We start from the raw sequence: 23,069 nt of genomic DNA, 5'->3' as shown, positions 1-23,069 counted from the left end.
CCCAGGATGACGTTTCAGTCCAAGTGACGGCTGCAGCCAATCACAAGCTGCAGCCAATCACAGGCCAATCACAGGCTGCAGCGGTCACATGGACTTCCGTGTCATCCAGGGAGGTCGGGCTGGATGGCGAAAGAGGGACGCGTCACAAAGACAACGGCCGGGTAAATATGAATTTCTTTTACTTTCACTAGGGACTTCTGCACTGATAGAGAGAAAGGAAGCCCTCTTCCCCTCAATACGAAAAGGCTAGTCCGCATCAATTTAATGGCCATTTTAGGCAGAGCCACAAAAGAATCTGCAACGCAGATTCTGTGCGGCATTGATGCGGACAGTGGCGGAAAAAATACGCCACGTCTGGGCATGCCCTTATAGTAGTTATATTCTTGTATATAGGAGCAGTATTATTGTAGTTATATTCTTGTATATAGGGGCAGTATTATAGTAGTTATAGTGTTGTATATAGGGGACAGTATTATAGTAGTTATATTCTTGTATATAGGGGGCAGTATTATAGTAGTTATATTCTTGTATATAGGGGGCAGTATTATAGTAGTTATATTCTTGTATATAGGAGCAGTATTATAGTAATTATATTCTTGTATATAGGGGGCAGTATTATAGTAGTTATATTCTTGTATATAGGAGCAGTATTATAGTAGTTATATTCTTGTATATAGGGGGCAGTATTAGGGCGGGTTCACACATAGCGGAATTTCACTTAAATTCCGCTGCGGACACTCCGCAGCGTTAATCCGCAGCGGAGCCGTTTCTCCATTGACTTTCACTTTAATTTAGCAGTGTTCGTTTACACGATGCGTACAATTCCGCTGCGGAGCATAGGCTGCGGAGCGGAATTTGGTGTCCGCAGCATGCTCTGTCTGTTGCGGAGCAGTGGCGGACTCATGGCGGAATTTCTCCATTGACTTCAATGGAGATTCAAAGTTCCGCAATGAAGTCCGCAGCTGTCATGCACATGTCATGTGTGCTGCGGATGCGTCTTGCTTTTTTAACTTGACATTTCTTCATTCTGGCTGGACCTATGTATTTCTAGGTCTACAGCCAGACTGAGGAAGTCAATGGGGCTCCGTAATGACGGGAGCGTTGCTAGGAGACGTCAGTAAATAGTCACTGTCCAGGGTGCTGAAAGAGTTAAGCGATCGGCAGTAACTGTTTCTGCACCCGGGACAGTGACTACCGATCTCAATATACATGTATCTGTAAAAAATATATAAGTTCATACTTACCGAGAACTCCCTGGGTCTGTCTCCAGTCCGGCCTCCCAGGATGACGATTCAGTGTAAGTGACGGCTGCAGCCAATCACAGGCCAAGCACAGGCTGCAGCGGTCACATGGACTGGCGCGTCATCCAGGGAGGTCGGGCTGGATGCCGAAAGAGGGACGCGTCACCAAGACAACGCCGGTAAGTATGAAAGTCGTTTACTTTCACTAGGAAAGTGCTGTCTTCTCTCTATCCTGCACTGATAGGGAGAAGGGAAGCACTTTTCCCGCAGTCCGCAGCAGCTAGTCCGCATCAATGTACTGCACATTTTGTGCAGATCCGCAGCAGAATCTGCAACGCAGATTCTGTGCGGCATGGATGCGGACAGTTGCGGAGGAATTCCGCCATGTGTGGTCATGCCCTTATAGTAGTTATATTCTTGTATATAGGAGCAGTATTATAGTAATTATATTCTTGTATATAGGGGGCAGTATTATAGTAGTTATATTCTTGTATATAGGGGGCAGTATTATAGTAGTTATATTCTTGTATATAGGGGGCAGTATTATAGTTGTTATATTCCTGTATATAGGGGCAGTATTATAGTAGTTAATATTCTTGTACATAGGAGCAGTATTATACTAGTTATATTCTTGTATATAGGGGGCAGTATTATAGTAGTTATATTCTTGTACATAGGAGTAGTATTATTGTAATTATATTCTTGTACATAGGAGCAGTATTATAGTAGTTATATTCTTGTACATAGGAGCAGTATTATAGTAGTTATATTCTTGTATATAGGGGGCAGTATTATAGTAGTTATATTCTTGTATATAGGAGCAGTATTATAGTAATTATATTCTTGTATATAGGGGGCAGTATTATAGTAGTTATATTTCTTTGTATATAGACAGTATTATAGTAGTTATATTCTTGTATATAGGGGGCAGTATTATAGTAGTTATATTCTTGTATATAGGGAGAAGTATTACAGTAGTTATATTCTTGTATATAGGGGGCAGTATTATAGTAGTTATATTCTTGTATATTGGAGCAGTATTATAGTAGTTATATTCTTGTATATAGGGAGCAGTATTATAGTAGTTATATTCTTGTATATAGGGAGCAGTATTTAGTAGTTATATTCTTGTATATAGGTGGCAGTAATATAGTAGTTATATTCTTGTATATAGGAGCAGTATTATAGTAGTTATATTCTTGTATATTGGAGCAGTATTATAGTAGTTATATTCTATATATAGGAGCAGTATTATAGTAGTTATATTCTTGTATATTGGAGCAGTATTATAGTAGTTATAGTCTTGTATATAGGGGGCAGTATTATAGTAGTTATAGTCTTGTATAAAGGGGCAGTGTTATAGTAGTTATATTCTGTGTATAGGAGCAGTATTATAGTAGTTATATTCTTGTATATAGGGGCAGTATTATAGTAGGTATATTCTTGTATATATGCGCAGTATTATAGTAGTTATATTCTTGTATATAGGGGCAGTATTATAGTAGTTATATTCTTGTAAATAGGGGGCAGTATTATAGTAGTTATATTCTTGTATATAGGGGCAGTATTATAGTAGTTATATTCTTGTATATAGGGGGCAGTATTATAGTAGTTATATTCTTGTATATAGGGGGCAGTATTATAGTAGTTATATTCTTGTATATAGGGGCAGTATTATAGTAGTTATATTCTTGTATATAGGGGGCAGTATTATAGTAGTTATAGTCTTGTATATAGGGGGCAGTATTATAGTAGTTATATTCTTGTATATAGGAGCAGTATTATAGTAGTGTATATTCTGTGTATAGGGGGCAGTATTATAGTAGTTATATTCTTGTATATAGGAGCAGTTATTATAGTAGTTATATTCTTGTATATAGGGGGACAGTATTATAGTAGTTATATTCTTGTATATAGGAGCAGTATTATAGTAGTTATATTCTTGTATATAGGAGCAGTATTATAGTAGTTATATTCTTGTATATAGGAGCAGTATAATAGTAGTTATATTCTTGTATATAGGACCAGTATTATAGTAGTTATATTCTTGTATATAGGAGCAGTATTATAGTAGTTATATTCTTGTATATAGAGGGCAGTATTATAGTAGTTATATTCTTGTATATAGGGGCATTATTATAGTAGTTATATTCTTGTATATAGGAGCAGTATTATAGTAGTTATATTCTTGTATATAGGGGGCAGTATATAGTAGTTATATTCTTGTATATAGGAGCAGAATTATAGTAGTTATAATCTTGTATGTAGGAGCAGTATTATAGTAGTTATATTCTTGTATATAGGGGGCAGTATTATAGTAGTTATAGTTTTGTATATAGGAACAGTATTATAGTAGTATATTCTTGTATATAGGAGCAGTATTATAGTAGTTATATTATTGTATATAGGGGCAGTATTAAGGCACGTTCAGACGTTGCAGAGTTTTTCCGCTGCAAATGTTGGTGCAGATTTGGGGCAATTACGCAACGAATCTGCACCAACATTTGCATATTTGACAGGTAATTCAGGACGTTGCAGAAAACACAGCGGACTTGCCACAGATTTCAGTTTTGCATTGCAAAGGCTGAAATCCGCAGTGAAATTCCGCTTCTTCTCCACAACAGACAGTGCATGCTGGGAGGGAAAATTCCACACCGCAGCCTATGGTCCGAAGCGAGTTTTCCGCAACGTCTGAACTAACTTGCCTAAAAATTTATTGAAGCAAATGTAAAAAACGGCCGCTGGAGAATTCCACTGCAATTCCGCCACGTCTGGACGTGCCCTAATACTGCTCCTATATACAAGAATATAACCACTATTTAGGCATGACCACACATGGCGGAATTCCTCCGCAACTGTCCGCATCAATGCCGCACAGAATCTGCGTTGCAGATTCTGCAGCGATCTGCACAAAATGTGCAGAAAAATTGATGCGGACTAGCTGCTGCGGACTGCAGGAAAAGTGCTTCTCTTCTCCCTATTCAGTGCAGGATAGAGAGAAGGGATAGCACTTTCCCTAGTGAAAGTCAAAGAAATTCATACTTACCGCCCGGTGTCTTGGTGACGCGTCCCTCTTTCGGCATCCGGCCCGACCTCCCTGGATGACGCTCCAGTCCATGTGACCGCTGCAGCCTGTGCTTGGCCTGTGATGGCTGCAGCCGTCACTTACACTGAAACGTCATCCTGGGAGGCCGGACTGGAGACAAGACGCAGGGAGTTCTCGGTAAGTATGAACTTATATTTTTTTTTACAGATACATGTATAGTGAGATCGGTAGTCACTGTCCCGGGTGCAGAACAGTTACTGCCGATCGCGTAACTCTTTCAGCACCCTGGACAGTGACTATTTACAGACGTCTCCTAGCAACGCTCCCGTCATTACGGGAGCCCCATTGACTTCCTCAGTCTGCTGTAGACCTAGAAATACATAGGCCCAGCCAGAATGAAGAAATGTCATGGTAGTAAAAACAATACGCTCCCGCAGCACACATAAGATCTGCGGACGGGACTTCATTGCGGAATTTTGACTCTCCATTGAAGTCAATGGAGAAATTCCGCCTGAGTCGCAACCAGTCCGCCACTGCTCCGCAACAGACAGAGCATGCTGCGGACACCAAATTCCGCTCCGCAGCCTATGCTCCGCAGCGGAATTGTACGCATCGTGTAAACGAACACTGCTAAATTAAAGTGAAAGTCAATGGAGAAACGGCTCCGCTGCGGATTAACGCTGCGGAGTGTCCGCAGCGGAATTTAAGTGAAATTCCGCTATGTGTGAACCCGCCCTTAGGCTGGGTTCACACGTGCGGAATTTCACTTGAATTCCGCTGCGGACACTCCGCAGCGTTAATCCGCAGCGGAGCGTTTCTCCATTGACTTCCACTTCTATTTAGAAGTGTTCGTTTAGACGATGCTTAAAATTCCGCTGCGGAGCATAGGCTGCGGAGCGGAATTTGGTGTCCGCAGCATGCTCTGTCTGTTGCGAACCAGTGGCGACTGGTTGCGGACTCATGGCGGAATTTCTCCATTGACTTCAATGGAGATTCTAAATTCCGCAATGAAGTCCGCAGCTGTCATGCACATGTTATGTGTGCTGCGGATGCGTCTTGCTTTTTTGACATGACATTTCTTCATTCTGGCTGGACCTGTGTATTTCTAGGTCTACAGCCAGACTGAGGAAGTCAATGGGGCTCCCGGAATTACGGGAACGTTGCTAGGAGACGTCAGTAAATAGTCACTGTCCAGGGTGCTGAAAGAGTTAAGCGATCGGCAGTAACTGTTTCTGCACCCTGGACAGTGACTACCGATCCCAATATACAGCAACCTGTAAAAAAATAGAAGTTCATACTTACCGAGAACTCCCTGCTTCTGTCTCCAGTCCGGCTTCCCAGGATGACGTTTCAGTCTAAGTGACGGCTGCAGCCAATCACAGGCCAATCACAGGCTGCAGCCAATCACAGGCCAATCACAGGCTGCAGCCAATCACAGGCCAATCACAGGCTGCAGCTAATCACAGGCCAATCACAGGCTGCAGCCAATCACAGGCCAATCACAGGCTGCAGTGGTCACATGGACTGCCGCGTCATCCAGGGAGGTCGGGCTGGATGCCGAAAGAGGGACGCGTCACCAAGACAACGGCCGGTAAGTATGAAATTCGTTTACTTTCACTAGGGAAAGTGCTGTCCCTTCTCTCTATCCTGCACTGATAGAGAGAAGGGAAGCACTTTTCCCGCAGTCCGCAGCAGCTAGTCCGCATCAATTTACTGCACATTTTGGGCAGATCCGCAGCCGTAATCCGCAACGCAGATTCTGTGCGGCATTGATGCGGACAATTGCGGAGGAAATCCGCCACTGTGGCCATGCCCTAATACTGCCCCCTATATACAAGAATATAACTACTATAATACTGCCCCTATATACAAGAATATAACTACTATAATACTGCTCCTATATACAAGAATATAACTACTATAATACTGCTCCCTATATACAAGAATATAACTACTATAATACTGCTCCTATATACAAGAATATAACTACTATAATACTGCCCCTATATACAAGAATATAACTACTATAATACTGCCCCTATATACAAGAATATAACTGCTATAATACTGCCCCTATATATAAGAATATAAAAACTATAATACTGCCCCTATATTCAAGAATATAACTACTATAATACTGCCCCTATATACAAAATATAACTACAATAATACTGCCCCCTATATACAGAAATAACTACTATAATACTGCCTCCTATATACAAGAATAAACTACTATCATACTGCCCCCTATATACAAGAATATAACTACTATAATACTGCCTCCTATATACAAGAATATAACGAACTATAATACTGCCCCTATATACAAGAATATAACTACTATAATACTGCTCCCTATATACAGGAATATAACTACAATAATACTGCCTCCTATATACAAGAATATAACTACTATAATACTGCTCCTATATACAAGAATACAACTACTATAATACTGCCCTATATAACAAGAATATAACTACTATAATACTGCCCCTATATACAAGAATATAACTACTATTATACTGCCCCTATATACAAGAATATATATAACTACTATAATACTGCCCCTATATACAAGAATATAACTACTATAATACTGCTCCTATATACAAGAATATAACTACTATAATACTGCCCCCTATATACAAGAATATAACTACTATAATATTGCACCTATATACAAGAATATAACTACTATAATACTGCCCATATACAAGAATATACCTACTATAATACTGCCCCTATATACAAGAATACAACTACTATAATACTGCTCCTATATACAAGAATATAAGTACTATAATACTGCCCCTATATACAAGAATACAACTACTATAATACTTCCCCCTATATACAAGAATACAACTACTATAATACTTCTCCTATATACAAGAATATAACTACTATAATACTGCCCCCTATATACAAGAATATAACTACTATAATACTGCCCCCTATATACAAGAATATAACTACTATAATACTGCCCTATATACAAGAATTTAGCTACTATAATACTGCCCCCTATATACAAGAATATAACTACTATAATACAGCCCCTATATACAAGAATATAACTACTATAATACTGCCCCCTATATACAAGACTATAACTACTATAATACTGCCCCCTATATACAAGAATATAACTACTATAATACTGCCCGCTGTATACAAGAATATAACTACTATAATACTGCCCCTATATACAAGAATATAACTACTATAATACTGCTCCCTATATACAAGAATATAACTACTATAATACTGCGTCCTATATACAAGAATATAACTACTATAATACTGCTCCTATATACAAGGATATAACTACTAAAATACTGCCCCTATGTACAAGAATATAACTACTATAGAATACTGTCCCTATATACAAGAATATACTACTATAATACTGCCCTTATATACAAGAATATAACTACTATAATACTGCCCCTATATACAAGGATATAACTACTATAATACTGAACCTATGTACAAGAATATAACTACTATAATACTGCCCCCTATATACAAGAATATAGCTACTATAATACTGCTCCTATACACAAGAATATAACTACTATAATACTGCTCCTATATACAAGAATATAACTACTATAATACTGCCCCTATAAACAAGAATATAACTACTATAATACTGCCCCTATATACAAGAATATAACTACTATAATACTGCCCCTATATACAAGAATATAACTACTATAATACTGCCCCCTATATACAAGAATATAACACTATAATACTGCCTCTATATACAAGAATATAACTATTATAATACTGCTCCCTATATACAAGAATATAACTACTATAATACTGCTCCCTATATACAAGAATATAACTACTATAATACTGCGTCCTATATACAAGAATATAACTACTATAATACTGCTCCTATATACAATGGATATAACTACTATAATACTGCCCCTATGTACAAGAATATAACTACTATAGAATACTGTCCCTATATACAAGAATATAACTACTATAATACTGCCCTTATATACAAGGATATAACTACTATAATACTGCACCTATATACAAGAATATAACTACTATAATACTGCCCCTATATACAAGAATATAACTACTATAATACTGCTCCTTATATACAAGAATATAACTACTATAATACTGCCCCCTATATACAAGAATATCACTACTATAATACTGCTCCCTATATACAAGAATATAACTACTATAATACTGCCCCTATATACAAGAATATAACTACTATAATACTGCCTGTATATACAAGAATATAACTACTATAATACTGCCCCTATATCCAAGAATATAACTACTATAATACTGCCTGTATATACAAGAATATAACTACTATAATACATGCCCCCTATATACAAGAATATAACTACTATAATACTGCCTCCTATATACAAGAATATAACTACTATAATACTGCTCCTATATACAAGAATATAACTACTATAATACTGCCCCTATATACAAGAATATAACTACTATAATACTGCCTCTATATACAAGAATATAACTACTATAATACTGCCCCCTATATACAAGAATATAACTACTATAATACTGCCCCCTATATACAAGAATATAACTACTATAATAATGCTCCTATATACAAGAATATAACTACTATAATACTGCCCCCTATATACAAGAATATAACTACTATATTACTGCTCCTATATACAAGAATATAACTACTATAATACTGCTCCTATATACAAGAATATAACTACTATAATACTGCTCCTATATACAAGAATATAACTACTATAATACTGCCCCCTATATACAAGAATATAACTACTATATTACTGCTCCTACATACAAGATTATAACTACTATAATACTGCTCCTATATACAAGAATATAACTACTATAATACTGCCTCTATATACAAGAATATAACTACTATAATACTGCCCCTATATACAAGAATATAACTACTATAATAATGCTCCTATATACAAGAATATAACTACTATAATACTGCCCCCTATATACAAGAATATAACTACTATATTACTGCTCCTATATACAAGAATATAACTACTATAAGGGCGGGTTCACACATAGCGGAATTTCACTTAAATTCCGCTGCGGACACTCCGCAGCGTTAATCCGCAGCGGAGCCGTTTCTCCATTGACTTTCACTTTAATTTAGCAGTGTTCGTTTACACGATGCGTACAATTCCGCTGCGGAGCATAGGCTGCGGAGCGGAATTTGGTGTCCGCAGCATGCTCTGTCTGTTGCGGAGCAGTGGCGGACTCATGGCGGAATTTCTCCATTGACTTCAATGGAGATTCTAAGTTCCGCAATGAAGTCCGCAGCTGTCATGCACATGTTATGTGTGCTGCGGATCCGTCTTGCTTTTTTAACTTGACATTTCTTCATTCTGGCTGGACCTATGTATTTCTAGGTCTACAGCCAGACTGAGGAAGTCAATGGGGCTCCCGTAATGACGGGAGCGTTGCTAGGAGACGTCAGTAAATAGTCACTGTCCAGGGTGCTGAAAGAGTTAAGCGATCGGCAGTAACTGTTTCTGCACCCGGGACAGTGACTACCGATCTCAATATACATGTATCTGTAAAAAAATATATAAGTTCATACTTACCGAGAACTCCCTGGGTCTGTCTCCAGTCCGGCCTCCCAGGATGACGATTCAGTGTAAGTGACGGCTGCAGCCAATCACAGGGCAAGCACAGGCTGCAGCGGTCACATGGACTGGCGCGTCATCCAGGGAGGTCGGGCTGGATGCCGAAAGAGGGACGCGTCACCAAGACAACGGCCGGTAAGTATGAAAGTCGTTTACTTTCACTAGGGAAAGTGCTGTCCCTTCTCTCTATCCTGCACTGATAGGGAGAAGGGAAGCACTTTTCCCGCAGTCCGCAGCAGCTAGTCCGCATCAATGTACTGCACATTTTGTGCAGATCCGCAGCAGAATCTGCAACGCAGATTCTGTGCGGCATGGATGCGGACAGTTGCGGAGGAATTCCGCCATGTGTGGTCATGCCCTAATACTGCTCCTATATACAAGAATATAACTACTATAATACTGCTCCTATATACAAGAATATAACTACTATAATACTGCCCCCTATATACAAGAATATAACTACTATAATACTGCCCCCTATATACAAGAATATAACTAAATATATTACTGCTCCTATATACAAGAATATAACTACTATAATACTGCCCCTTTATACAAGAATATAACTACTATAATACTGCTCCTATATACAAGAATATAACTACTATAATACTGCCCCCTATATACAAGAATATAACTACTATAATACTGCCCCCTATATACAAGAATATAACTACTATATTACTGCCCCTATATACAAGAATATAACTACTATAATACTGCCCCCATATACAAGAATATAACTACTATAATACTGCCCCTATATACAAGAATATAACTACTATAATACTGCCCCCTATATACAAGAATCTAACTACTATAATACTGCCCCTATATACAAGTATATAACTACTATAATACTGCCCCTTTATACAAGAATATAACTACTATAATACTGCCCCTATATACAAGAATATAACTACTATAATACTGCCCCCTATATACAAGAATCTAACTACTATAATACTGCCCCTATATACAAGAATATAACTACTATAATACTGCTCCTATATACAAGAATAAAACTACTATAATACTGCTCCTATATACAAGAATATAACTACTATAATACTGCCCCCTATATACAAGAATATAACTACTATAATACTGCCCCCTATATACAAGAATATAACTAATATATTACTGCTCCTATATACAAGAAAGAATATAACTCCTATAATACTGCCCCCTATATACAAGAATATAACTACTATATTACTGCCCCTATATACAAGAATATAACTACTATAATACTGCCCCCATATACAAGAATATAACTACTATAATACTGCCCCTATATACAAGAATATAACTACTATAATACTGCCCCTATATACAAGAATATAACTACTATAATACTGCTCCTTATATACAAGAATATAACTACTATAATACTGCCCCCTATATACAAGAATATAACTACTATAATACTGCCCCTATATACAAGAATATAACTACTATAATACTGCTCCTATATACAAGAATATAACTACTATAATACTGCCCCTATATACAAGAATATAACTACTATAATACTGCTCCCTATATACAAGAATATAACTACTAGAATACTGCCCCCTATATACAAGAATCTAACTACTATAATACTGCCCCTATATACAAGAATATAACTACTATAATACTGCCCCTATATACAAGAATATAACTACTATAATACTGCTCCTATATACAAGAATATAACTACTATAATACTGCCCCTTTATACAAGAATATAACTACTATAATACTGCCCCCTATATACAAGAATATAACTACTATAATACTGCCCCTTTATACAAGAATATAACTACTATAATACTGCCCCCTATATACAAGAATATAACTACTATAATACTGCTCCTATATACAAGAATATAACTACTATAATACTGCCCCCTATATACAAGAATATAACACTATAATACTGCCCCTATATACAAGAATATAACTACTATAATACTGCCCCTTTATACAAGAATATAACTACTATAATACTGCCCCCTATATACAAGAATATAACTACTATAATACTGCTCCTATATACAAGAATATAACTACTATAATACTGCCCCCTATAAACAAGAATATAACTACTATAATATGATGGTATTTGATTATTGTCGTCTCTTGTATATTACATTGTAGTTTTTCATCAAACGTGTAAAAGGGACATTACACATTTTACAGTAGGAGTGAGATATGTGCGGTGTATACGCTTTTGCTGTGCTCTTATCTATAAAGGTCACACAGGAAGTCGGTGCAGAGTCTTGGAAGTTGTTGGACTCCTCTTTGATCTGGGGGGTATTTTCTTTTTATGGTTTTATTCCGCAGTAATTGAATTTCATAATCGTGTTTTCGTGTCAGTGACACTGAGATATCTTCTGAACCTTAACCCTCTAATTAATTTATTTCACCAAATCTTTTATTTTTATTATTTTGTGGTGCAAAACATTTCATTCCCCCAATAACAAAAGCATCACATTCCAGTCTCTCCAACCTGTAACATTCCAGCTGTTATAGAACTACAACTCCCAGTCTGTGTCTGTCTGTCAGGGTCTGCTGGGAGTTATAGTTTTACGATAGTAGATCATGGGTATAAGGTATAATCACAGACTACAGACAGGGGAGATGGTGAATAAATAAAGGCTGAATGTTTGGACATTCGACCACTACACTTGAAATATAAGGGTTAACAATGTATAAAGGAAGACTGCAGTAGAAATTACTTTGGGGGGAATTGTACAGTATAAGAAGGGGCTTTGTACGTAGCAACCAGTTTAGTTGCTGCTTTCATTTTCCAAGAGTCTCTGAGAAATGAGAACTAGAATATGATTGGTTGCTGGGGACAACCGCTTCACTTTTACCTTGCACTAGTTTTGATAAATCTCCCCCTGTTTGTTTAAAATTGTGATTGACTCAAAACTGATGATGAAGATGACTGGACTGGTGATCACTCATGATGAGAAGAATACAATTACAGAAAACTGATAGTGACTAGGGATAAGGAGTGATGTCCGAAAATGAGAAATGCAGATGAGGGTGAACTGATGACAAGGTGAGACTGACAACTGGTGAAGTCTGATGAGACTGCTGATGAGAGAAGCCTGATGAGTGAAAACCCAGGACGAGTGAAGACCGAGCATGAGTGAAGGCTGGGAATGAGGGAAGACCAATGATGAGTGAAAACTGAGGATAAGTGAAGAAAAAGGTTGAGGTAAGATGAAGACGAAGGATGATGGACGACCGTATATGAGTGAAGACAAAGGATGAGGGAAGACCGAGGATGAATGAAGACTAATGATGAGGAAAAACCGTGGATAAGTGAAGACAGAGGATGAAGATGTGGAAAGCCAGAGGATGAGGAAAGCCCAGGGATGAGGGAAGACAGATAATGAGGGACGACCAAGGATGAGGGAATATCAAGAATTAGGGAAGCCAAAGAATGAGGGAAGACTGAGGGTGAGGGAAGACAGATAATGAGGGAAGACAGATAATGAGGGAAGACCAAGGATGAGGGAAGACCATGGATGAGGGAATACTAAGGATGAGGGAAGACTGAGGATGAGGGAAGACAGATAATGAGGGAAGACCAAGGATGAGGGAAGACCATGGATGAGGGAAGACCATGGATGAGGGAATACTAAGGATGAGGGAAGACTGAGGATGAGGGAAGACTGAGGATGAGGGAAGACTGAGGATGAGTGAATACCGAGGATGAGGGAAGACCGAGGATGAGTGAATACCGAGGATGAGTGAATAACGAGGATGAGTGAATACCGAGGATGAGTGAATACCGAGGATGAGGGAAGACCGAGGATGAGGGAAGACCATGGATGAGGGAAGACCATGGATGAGGGAAGACCAAGGATGAGGGAAGACCAAGGATGAGGGAAGACCAAGGATGAGGGAAGACCGAGGATGAGGGAAGACCGAGGATGAGTGAATACCGAGGATGAGGGAAGACCGAGGATGAGGGAAGACCAAGGATGAGGGAAGACCATGGATGAGGGAAGACCAAGGATGAGGGAAGACCAAGGATGAGGGAAGACCAAGGATGAGGGAAGACCAAGGATGAGGGAAGACCAAGGATGAGGGAAGACCAAGGATGAGGGAAGACTAAGGATGAGGGAAGACCAGGGATGAGGGAAGACCAAGGATGAGGGAAGACCAAGGATGAGGGAAGACCAAGGATGAGGGAAGACCAAGGATGAGGGAAGACCAAGGATGAGGGAAGACCAAGGATGAGGGAAGACCAAGGATGAGGGAAGACCAGGGATGAGGGAAGACCAGGGATGAGGGAAGACTGAGGTTGAGAGAAGACCAAGGTTGAGGGAAGACCAAGGTTGAGGGAAGACCAATAATGAGAAAAAACGATGATGAGGGAGAAGAGATAACAAGGACAGGCTGACAACTGGGTGAGAAAGTGAAAATTAGAAGGTTGTGGATAACAGAAAAACGTAGACATCGTAAAATTTTGAGATTAAACAATGTAGAAGAAGACAATAGACAACTTACGTGTCAGTAAGGATAATAGAGGAATACTCTATAGCAAGTTATATGAGGTACACACACTGCCATAGTGTAGACCACAGAAACAAATTCCCAAGATCATGCAAAGACCATAAAGGAGGAAGGCCCACGTAAGAATAAAGACTATGGTGGGGCAATGACCGTGGCAAGGCAGCGATTATAGGGGGGTGGAAATCATTATAGAGGGGCAAAGAGTAAGGTGGGAAAAGATTATGGAAGACCTAAACCCAAGGAGGAAGAAAATCCATGGAGAAGTAAAACCCAAGGAGGAACGAAACCCATAGAGGTGGGAAGCCAAGGATGAGCAAAATCGCTGGAGAAGTGAAACCCATAAAGGAGCTAAGACCAAGGAGGAACAAACCCATGAAGGAGTAAAGCTCAAGTAGGAACAAAACCCATTGAGAAATTAAGCTCAAACAGGAACGAAATCCATGTAGGAGTGAAGCTAAAAAGGATCTGTCACTAGTTTTTTTTAATTCCCTATCTCCTAACTAATCTAATTCAAAACGTTTATTATTTGCAAAGTTACGAGCATTTTTCTAAATACGCTAATTTGGCTATACTTGCCAAATGGGAGGTGGCTCTTACTTTTCACTCTGACGGTGTAATGTTTTCTGTATGACACTGTCCAATTAGCATACAGCTTCTCCCCTTCACTGCCCAGCAACACAGCGTGATCATATAGTATACAGCTTCCATTCCCCACTGTGTTTTCAACTGGTGATATCTCCGGTTGTTTTACAGCTAGAACTGCAATCCTGCTATATGAAAGATGAGAATCTCATCTTTCATTTGCCACCAGAATCACTGTTCTAGGTGGTCCACAGCCGGAGTTATGATTATTTAAAATGATTCCCCCCTCCCTCCAGCCTCAGTCTCCCACACTGTGTGATGCAGCTTCATGCTGATTGGACAGCGTCAGAGGCTGTGAGGTAGCTCCACCTCCGGAGAATCGCTGGGGGTGACGCCCACTTGTCTAGTATAGCCTAATTTGCATATTTAGGAAAAAGCTCATAACTTTTAAAATAATAAACCTTTTGGGACACAATTTTCACTATTATTATCAGTGTGACAGCGCCTGTCAGATTAGCCGGGAGATTGGACATTACTAAACTAGTGACAGAGAGCGAAGTCAATGGAGGATCAAGAAAAACAGAAAATCAAATAAATAGATTTAGGCCCCATGCACACGACCGTATTTTTGTCCACCCGTAAATACTGGCGTAAATACGGGTCCTTGGTCACACGTATTCCACCCGTATTTACGGGCACGTTTTTGGCTGCAAAATTGCACTGCACTAATCGGCAGCCCCTTCTCTCTATCAGTGCAGGATAGAGAGAAGGGACAGCCCTTTCCGTAATAAAAGTAAAAGAAATTCATACTTACCCGGCCGTTGTCTTGGTGACGCGTCCCTCTTTCGGCATCCAGCCCGACCTCCCTGGATGATGCGGCAGTCCATGTGACCGCTGCAGCCTGTGATTGGCCTGTGATTGGCTGAAGCCTGTGATTGGCCTGTGATTGGCTGCAGCCTGTGATTGGCCTGTGATTGGCTGCAGCCGTCACTTAGACTGAAACGTCATCCCGGGAGGCCGGACTGGAGAAAGAAGCAGGGAGTTCTCGGTAAGTATGAACTTCTATTTTTGTTACATGTTGCTGTATATTGTGATCGGTAGTCACTGTCCAGGGTGCTGAAACAGTTACTGCCGATCGCTTAACTCTTTCAGCACCTTGGACAGTGACTATTTACTGACGTCGCCTAGCAACGCTCCTGTAATTACGGGTGCACACACGTAGTCACCCATAATTACGGGAGCCCCATAGACTTCTATGGGCTGTCCGTGCCGTAATTACGGCCTGAAATAGGACACGTTCTATCTTTTTCAACGGCACGGGCACCTTCCCGTAATCATACGGGGAGGTACCCGTGGCCAATAGAAGTCTATGGGCCCGTAATTACGGGAGTTTTTACGGTCGTGTGCATGGGGCCTGACTCTGTAGAGAATAGAGCGAAGCATGTAGAAGTGAGGACCTTCTGAAGACCAGCAGTAGGGAAACCCCTCCAGATCACGGGTGTTGACTTTGGCGTTGTATTTGTGGAGTAGACAATTTGTGGGAGTGGAGCTGTTCTTACTACGCAACATTAAGGGCTTGTCCACATGTCACGAGCTGCTGCAGAAAATGGTGCGGATTTTGCTGCGTTATTCTCAATGTTGGGGATGGTGACGGCTCCTCTGAAAAACGCAGCAATTCTGAACACTTTCCGTAGCAGGAATTGTCATGCTGCGCTCCGAAAAATACGCACCGCAGGTAAATTTCTGTTCTGAATATTTATGCAGCGTGTGGATGAGATTTGTTGAATCTCAGTGACTTTGCTGCTACGGTATTCTGCTGCGGATTTTCCACCCGCAATTCCGGACGGAAAAAACGCAGCAATTCCGCTACGTGTGGACGAGCCCTTACTGAGCAGCTTCTCCATCGTCCTCAAGCTTTCTCTAACTTATAATTATCTAATGTAAATAGCAGAGGATTCCACTGTCACTCCTGACAAAATTACTTAAGATAAAGAGGATAATCAGATAAGACAAACACCATGCACAGGAGCGCAGTCATCTGTCACTGGCACGATCCAATCAAAAACAGCAGAGAAGCCGTGTCCAGACTGTGGGGCCTCAGCAGTATATATGTAAATAGGGATAACAGTGTGTGCATTATACATCGTGACCCCTGTATAGTGTCAGTCAGTCTGATCCCTGGATAGTGTCAATCAGTCTGACCCCTGAATAGTGTCAATCAGTCTGACCCGTGTATAGTGTCAATCAGTCTGACCCCTGGACAGTGTCAATCAGTCTGACCCCTGGATAGTGTCAAAGAGTCTGAGCCCTGTATAGTGTCAATCAGTCTTACCCTTGTATAGTGTCAATCATTCTGACCCCTGGATAGTGTCAATCAGTCTGACCCCTGTATAGTGTCAATCATTCTGACCCCTGGATAGTGTCAATCATTCTGACCCCTGGATAGTGTCAATCAGTCTGACCCCTGGATAGTGTCAATCATTATGTCTGACCCCTGGATAGTGTCAATCAGTCTGACCCCTGGATAGTGTCAATCAGTCTGACCCCTGGATAGTGTCAAACAGTCTGACCCCTGGATAGTGTCAAAGAGTCTGAGCCCTGTATAGTGTCAATCAGTCTGACCCCTGGACAGTGTCAATCAGTCTGACCCCTGGACAGTGTCAATCATTCTGACCCCTGGATAGTGTCAAACAGTCTGACCCTTCTATAGTGTCAATCAGTCTGACCCCTGGACAGTGTCAATCAGTCTGACCCCTGGACAGTGTCAATCAGTCTGACCCCTGGACAGTGTCAATCAGTCTGACCCCTGGACAGTGTCAATCAGTCTGACCCCTGGACAGTGTCAATCAGTCTGACCCCTGGACAGTGTCAATCATTCTGACCCCTGGATAGTGTCAATTAGTCTGACCCTTGGATAGTGTCAATCATTCTGTCTGACCCCTGGATAGTGTCAATCAGTCTGACCCCTGGATAGTGTCAATCAGTCTGACCCCTGGATAGTGTCAATCAGTCTGACCCCTGGATAGTGTCAAACAGTCTGACCCCTGTACAGTGTCAAACAGTTTGACCCCTGTATAGTGTCAAACAGTCTGACCCTTCTATAGTGTCAATCAGTCTGACCCCTTGATAGTGTCAATTGGTCTAACCCCTGGATAGTGTAAAGGCCCTTTTACACAGGCCAATTATCGGGCAAACGCTCGTTCATTCGCTGATCCTATCGTTTTAGCTGCCTAAAATTGTATCGTTGTCGGCAGCACATCTTGGTGTGTAAACAGGGAGTTGCGCTGCCAACATCATAATAATGGATGGGGACGAATGATCGGAGTAACGAGTGCTCGTCCCCATACGTAGCTCCTTGTGAAAGGAGCAAACGAGTGCCGATCATCGAGCTGTCTCATGTATCGGCGCTCGTTTATAGGGCTCAGGAAGTCCGTGTAAGAGGACCTTTAGTCAGTCAGACCCTTGTTTAGTATTAGTCAGTCTGACATCTGTATAGTGTTAGTCTGATCCATGTAGTGTCAATCAGTCTGATAACTATATAGTGTTAGTAGTCAGTCTGACCCCTGTATAGTGTCAATCAGTCTGACCCCTGTATAGTATTAGTCAGTCACACCCCTGTATAGCGTTAGTCAGTCTGACCCCTGTACAGTGTCAATCAGTTTAATCCCTCTGTAATGTTAGTAGTCAGTCTGACCCCTCGATCGTCTCAGTCTGACCCATGTATAGTGTCGACCCATGTATATAGTGTGAATCAGTCTCACCCCTGTTTAATGTTAGTCAGTCTGACCCCTATATAATGTTAGTTGTCAGTCTGACCCCTGTATAATGTTAGTAGTCAGTCTGACCCCTGTATAATGTTAGTAGTCAGTCTGACCCCTGTATAATGTTAGTAGTCAGTCTGACCCCTGTATAATGTTAGTCAGTCTGACCCCTGTATTGTTATAGTCAGTTTGACCCCTGTATAGTGATAGTCAGTCTGACCCCTGGATAGTATTAGACCGTCTGAACCCTGGACAGTGTTAGTCCGTCTGACCCCTGGATAGTGTTAGTCCGACTGTCCCCAGTATAGTGATAGTCAGTCTGTCCCCAATATAGTGATAGTCAGTCTGTCCCCTGGATAGTGATAGTTAGTCTGACCCCTGGATAGTGTTAGTCAGTGTGTACTCTGTATAGTGATAGTCAGTCTGACCCCTGGATAGTGATAGTCCGTCTGACCCCTGTATAGTGATAGTCCATCTGATCCCTGTATAGTGATAGTCCGTCTGATCCCTGTATAGTGGTAGTCCGTCTGACCCCTGTATAGTGGTAGTCCATCTGACCCCTGTATAGTGTTAGTCAGTCTTACCCCTGTATAGTGTTAGTCAGTCTTACCCCTGTATAGTGAGACCCTGGTGCCCCAGCCCATCTTGTACTAACCGTGATAAACATTTCCAGGGTCCGGTTGTCCATACATGTGTGGTTCTTCAGCAGCTCCCACTTGTCATGCTGGAAGTTGTAGGTCAGGTCCTGCTCAGCTTCACTCTCCAGCGCCCAGAACACCGTGGCCCCGAGCAGCAGGTAACAGAAGTAAATAATCAGCAAGATCAGGGTGACTGGCACCCGGCAGTGGCATAGCTTACTGCAGCAGGGCATGGTGGTCCCGGGTCATTGTGGGGGCAGAAACATCATAGTCTGACTGAGACTGCTCCAACTATACAGAGACTGCTCCAAATATAGAAACTGACAGGGACTTCTTCTATTATAGATGCCCTAATTTAAAGACACTGCTCCCAATATACAGAGACTGCTCCTATTATAGAGACTGACAGAGACTGCTTTTAGTATAGAGACTCACCCTTATATACAGACATTGCTCCTAATATGCAGATACTGTTCCTAATATAGACTGACCTTAATATACAGAGACTTCTCCTAATATACAGAGACCCTGCTCCAAATATAGAGACTCCCTTAATATACAGAGACTGCTCCTGATATAGAGAGACTGCTCCTGATATAGAGAGACTGCTCCTGATATACAAAGACACTGCTCCAAATATAGACTCCCTTAATATACAGAGACTGCTCCTGATATACAGAGACTGCTCCTGATATAGAGAGACTGCTGCTGATATACAGAGACTGCTCCTAATATAGAGACTGCTGCTGATATAGAGACTGCTGCTGATATAGAGAGACTGCTCCCAATATAGACTGCTCCACATACAGACCCTCCAGCAGTTTTAGTCCTGAGATTCCCCACAAGTCTCCGGCTCCACAAGTTCAGGGTCCAGGAGTCACATAGTGACTGAGAGCAGCTGCGGGGATGTCTGGAGCTCAGAACAGGGCGGAGCCGCCCGGAAGAGGGAGGAGTCGGAGAATAATTCTGCTGCTGTAGAAATGTGCCCACCGGTCCCGGGCATGGGAATTGGCATTTACTGTCTTGTGTAGAAGTAAATTGACTTTTCCAGCTAAAACTTATTATTGTACAAATGTATAAAATCCTGACAATCCTCCACATCAGCAGCGCAAATAATCTCTCCCCTGTCCTGAGCTTGTTACAATGTATCAGTCTGGAGTCCAGGATGTTTATCTCACCGAGGATTGGCTAAACTGGATACATTGTAATATACTAAACTGCTCCTAATATACAGACTGACCTTATGATACAAAGACTGCTCCAAATACAGAGAGACTGCTCCTAATATAGAGACTGCTCCTAATATACAGAGACTGCTCCTAATATACAGACTGGCCTTATGATACAGAGACTGCTCCAAATACAGAGAGACTGCTCCTAATATAGAGACTGCTCCTAATATACAGAGACTGCTCCTAATATACAGACTGACCTTATGATAGAAAGACTGCTCCAAATACAGAGAGACTTCTAATATAGAGACTGCTCCTAATATACAGAGACTGGTCCTAATATAGAGACTGCTCCTAATATACAGAGACTGCTCCAAATACAGAGAGACTTCTCCTAATATAGAGACTGCTCCTAATATACAGACTGACCTTATGATACAAAGACTGCTCCAAATACAGAGAGACTTCTCCTAATATAGAGACTGCTCCTAATATACAGAGACTGGTCCTAATATAGAGACTGCTCCTAATATACAGAGACTGCTCCAAATACAGAGAGACTGCTCCTAATATAGAGACTGCTCCTAATATACAGAGACTGCTCCTAATATACAGGGATTGCTTCTATGAGTGTCTTTATATAAACTGATGGGTGTAATAGTATATACACACTGCAGTAATAGGTGTAGTAGTATCTCCATAGTCAGTAATAGGTGTAGTAGTATATTTACAGACGCTGACAGGTGTAGTCATATGTTCATATACACTGATGGGTATGGTAGTGTGTTTATAGAGAATGATGCATGAAGAATGCTTATAATGATGGGTGTAGTAGTAGGTTTATAGACACTGATGGGTATCGCTATAAGTGCATTGACATTGATGGATGTGGTATTATGTCTGCTAGCAATGATGGGTATAGTGGTGTTTTATTATAGAATAATGGGTGCAGTAGTGTCTTTATAGGAAATAATGGGTGTAGAAGTGTCTGCATATAGAATGATGGGTGTGGTAGTTTCTTTGAGATTTATGGATCTAGTTTTGTCTTTTTAGAGAGTTATCTATATAGTCGTGAGTTTATAGATCATTATGGGTGTAGTATTGTCTTTCTATAGAATGATGGGGAAAGTAGTGTTGTTGTTGTTGTTGTTGTTGTTGTTGTTGTGGTGTGCATAATAGAGTATAATGAGTGTGTCAGTGCCTTTATGGAGCATAATAGGTGTAGTATTGTTTTCATAGAATGATTGGTGTAGAATAATCCTCATAGGGACGGTTGTCTTTACAGACATTAGAGAATGATGGGTGTAGTAGTGTTTCTATCAATAGTAACAGGTGCATTGGTATCTTTACAGGCAGTGAAGGGGAGAGTCATTTCCTTGCATTCATAATGCAGTGGTATTTTGTAGACAATGATGGGTGGAGTTGTATAATGACATTTATCAGCATATGATGACCTCGATGACCCCGGACTGAATGGTGGCTTATTAGTTCAGCTCATGACTAATGGCTGTGTTTTCTGGGGTTGTGTGTAGAGGGTGTGTGTCGTCACAATGTTTCTCCTAACTCACTGCACTACAATCCTTCACAGGGAGTGGAGAGGAGCGCCCCCTACAGTCCAAACTATACCGCAGAAAATTCCCAAAATATCATGACACCTGAAAGCCAACAACTGATGCACCAACCAGATGCCCCCCATAAAGTGTCTGCCTCAGATGCCCCCATATAATGTCTGCCTCAGATGCCCCATATAGTGTCTGCCTCAGATGCCCCATATAGTGTCTGCCTCAGATGCCCCCATATAGTGTCTGCCTCAGATGCCCCCATATAGTGTCTGCCTCACATGCCCCCATATAGTGTCTGCCTCCATATAGTGTCTGCCTCAGATGCCCCCATATAGTGTCTGCCTCACATGCCCCCATATAGTGTCTGCCTCCATATAGTGTCTGCCTCAGATGCCCCCAAATAGTGTCTGCCTCCATATAGTGTCTGCCTCAAATGCCCCCATATAGTGTCTGCCTCCATTTAGTTTCTGCCTCAGATGCCCCCATGTTGTATCTACCTCAGATGCCCCCCATATAGTGTCTGCCTCCATATAGTGCCTGCCTCAGATGCCCCCCATTTAGTGTCTGCCTCAGATGCCCCATACAGTGCCACCCTCAGATGCCCCCCATATAGTGCCTGCCTCAGATGCCCCCCATATAGTGTCTGCCTCCATATAGTGCCTGCCTCAGATGCCCCCCATATAGTGCCTGCCTCAGATGCCCTCCATATTATGTCTGCCTCAGATGCCTCCATATAGTGTCTGCCTCAAATCCCCCATATAGTGTCTGCCTCAGATGCCAACATACAGTGCCACCCTCAGATGCCCCCCATATAGTGCCTGCCTCAGATCGACCCATATAGTGCCTGCCTCAGATGCCTCCCATACAGTGCCAC

General features: G+C 41.1%; 1 protein-coding gene across 1 annotated transcript in view; it reads right to left on the bottom strand.

Moving 5' to 3' along the window:
* The window catches only part of KCNK5 (potassium two pore domain channel subfamily K member 5), a 45,305-nt gene extending 24,836 nt beyond the window's left edge, over positions 1–20,469 (bottom strand). The window contains exons 1-3 of the mRNA XM_075863772.1: positions 19,434–20,469; positions 13,669–14,370; positions 13,026–13,145 (exon numbers count right to left, since the gene is read on the bottom strand). Coding sequence (XP_075719887.1) covers positions 13,026–13,145; positions 13,669–14,370; positions 19,434–19,694 — 1,083 coding nt within the window. The 5' untranslated portion in view covers positions 19,695–20,469. The remainder of the gene's footprint in view (positions 1–13,025; positions 13,146–13,668; positions 14,371–19,433) is intronic.
* Positions 20,470–23,069: the final 2,600 nt, after the last annotated feature.

This window comes from Rhinoderma darwinii, chromosome 4 (genome assembly GCF_050947455.1).
Source record: "Rhinoderma darwinii isolate aRhiDar2 chromosome 4, aRhiDar2.hap1, whole genome shotgun sequence".
Lineage (NCBI taxonomy): Eukaryota > Metazoa > Chordata > Amphibia > Anura > Rhinodermatidae > Rhinoderma > Rhinoderma darwinii.
The sequence above is the reverse complement of the archived record's forward strand: the minus strand, read 5'-3'. Positions and strand labels throughout refer to the sequence as shown.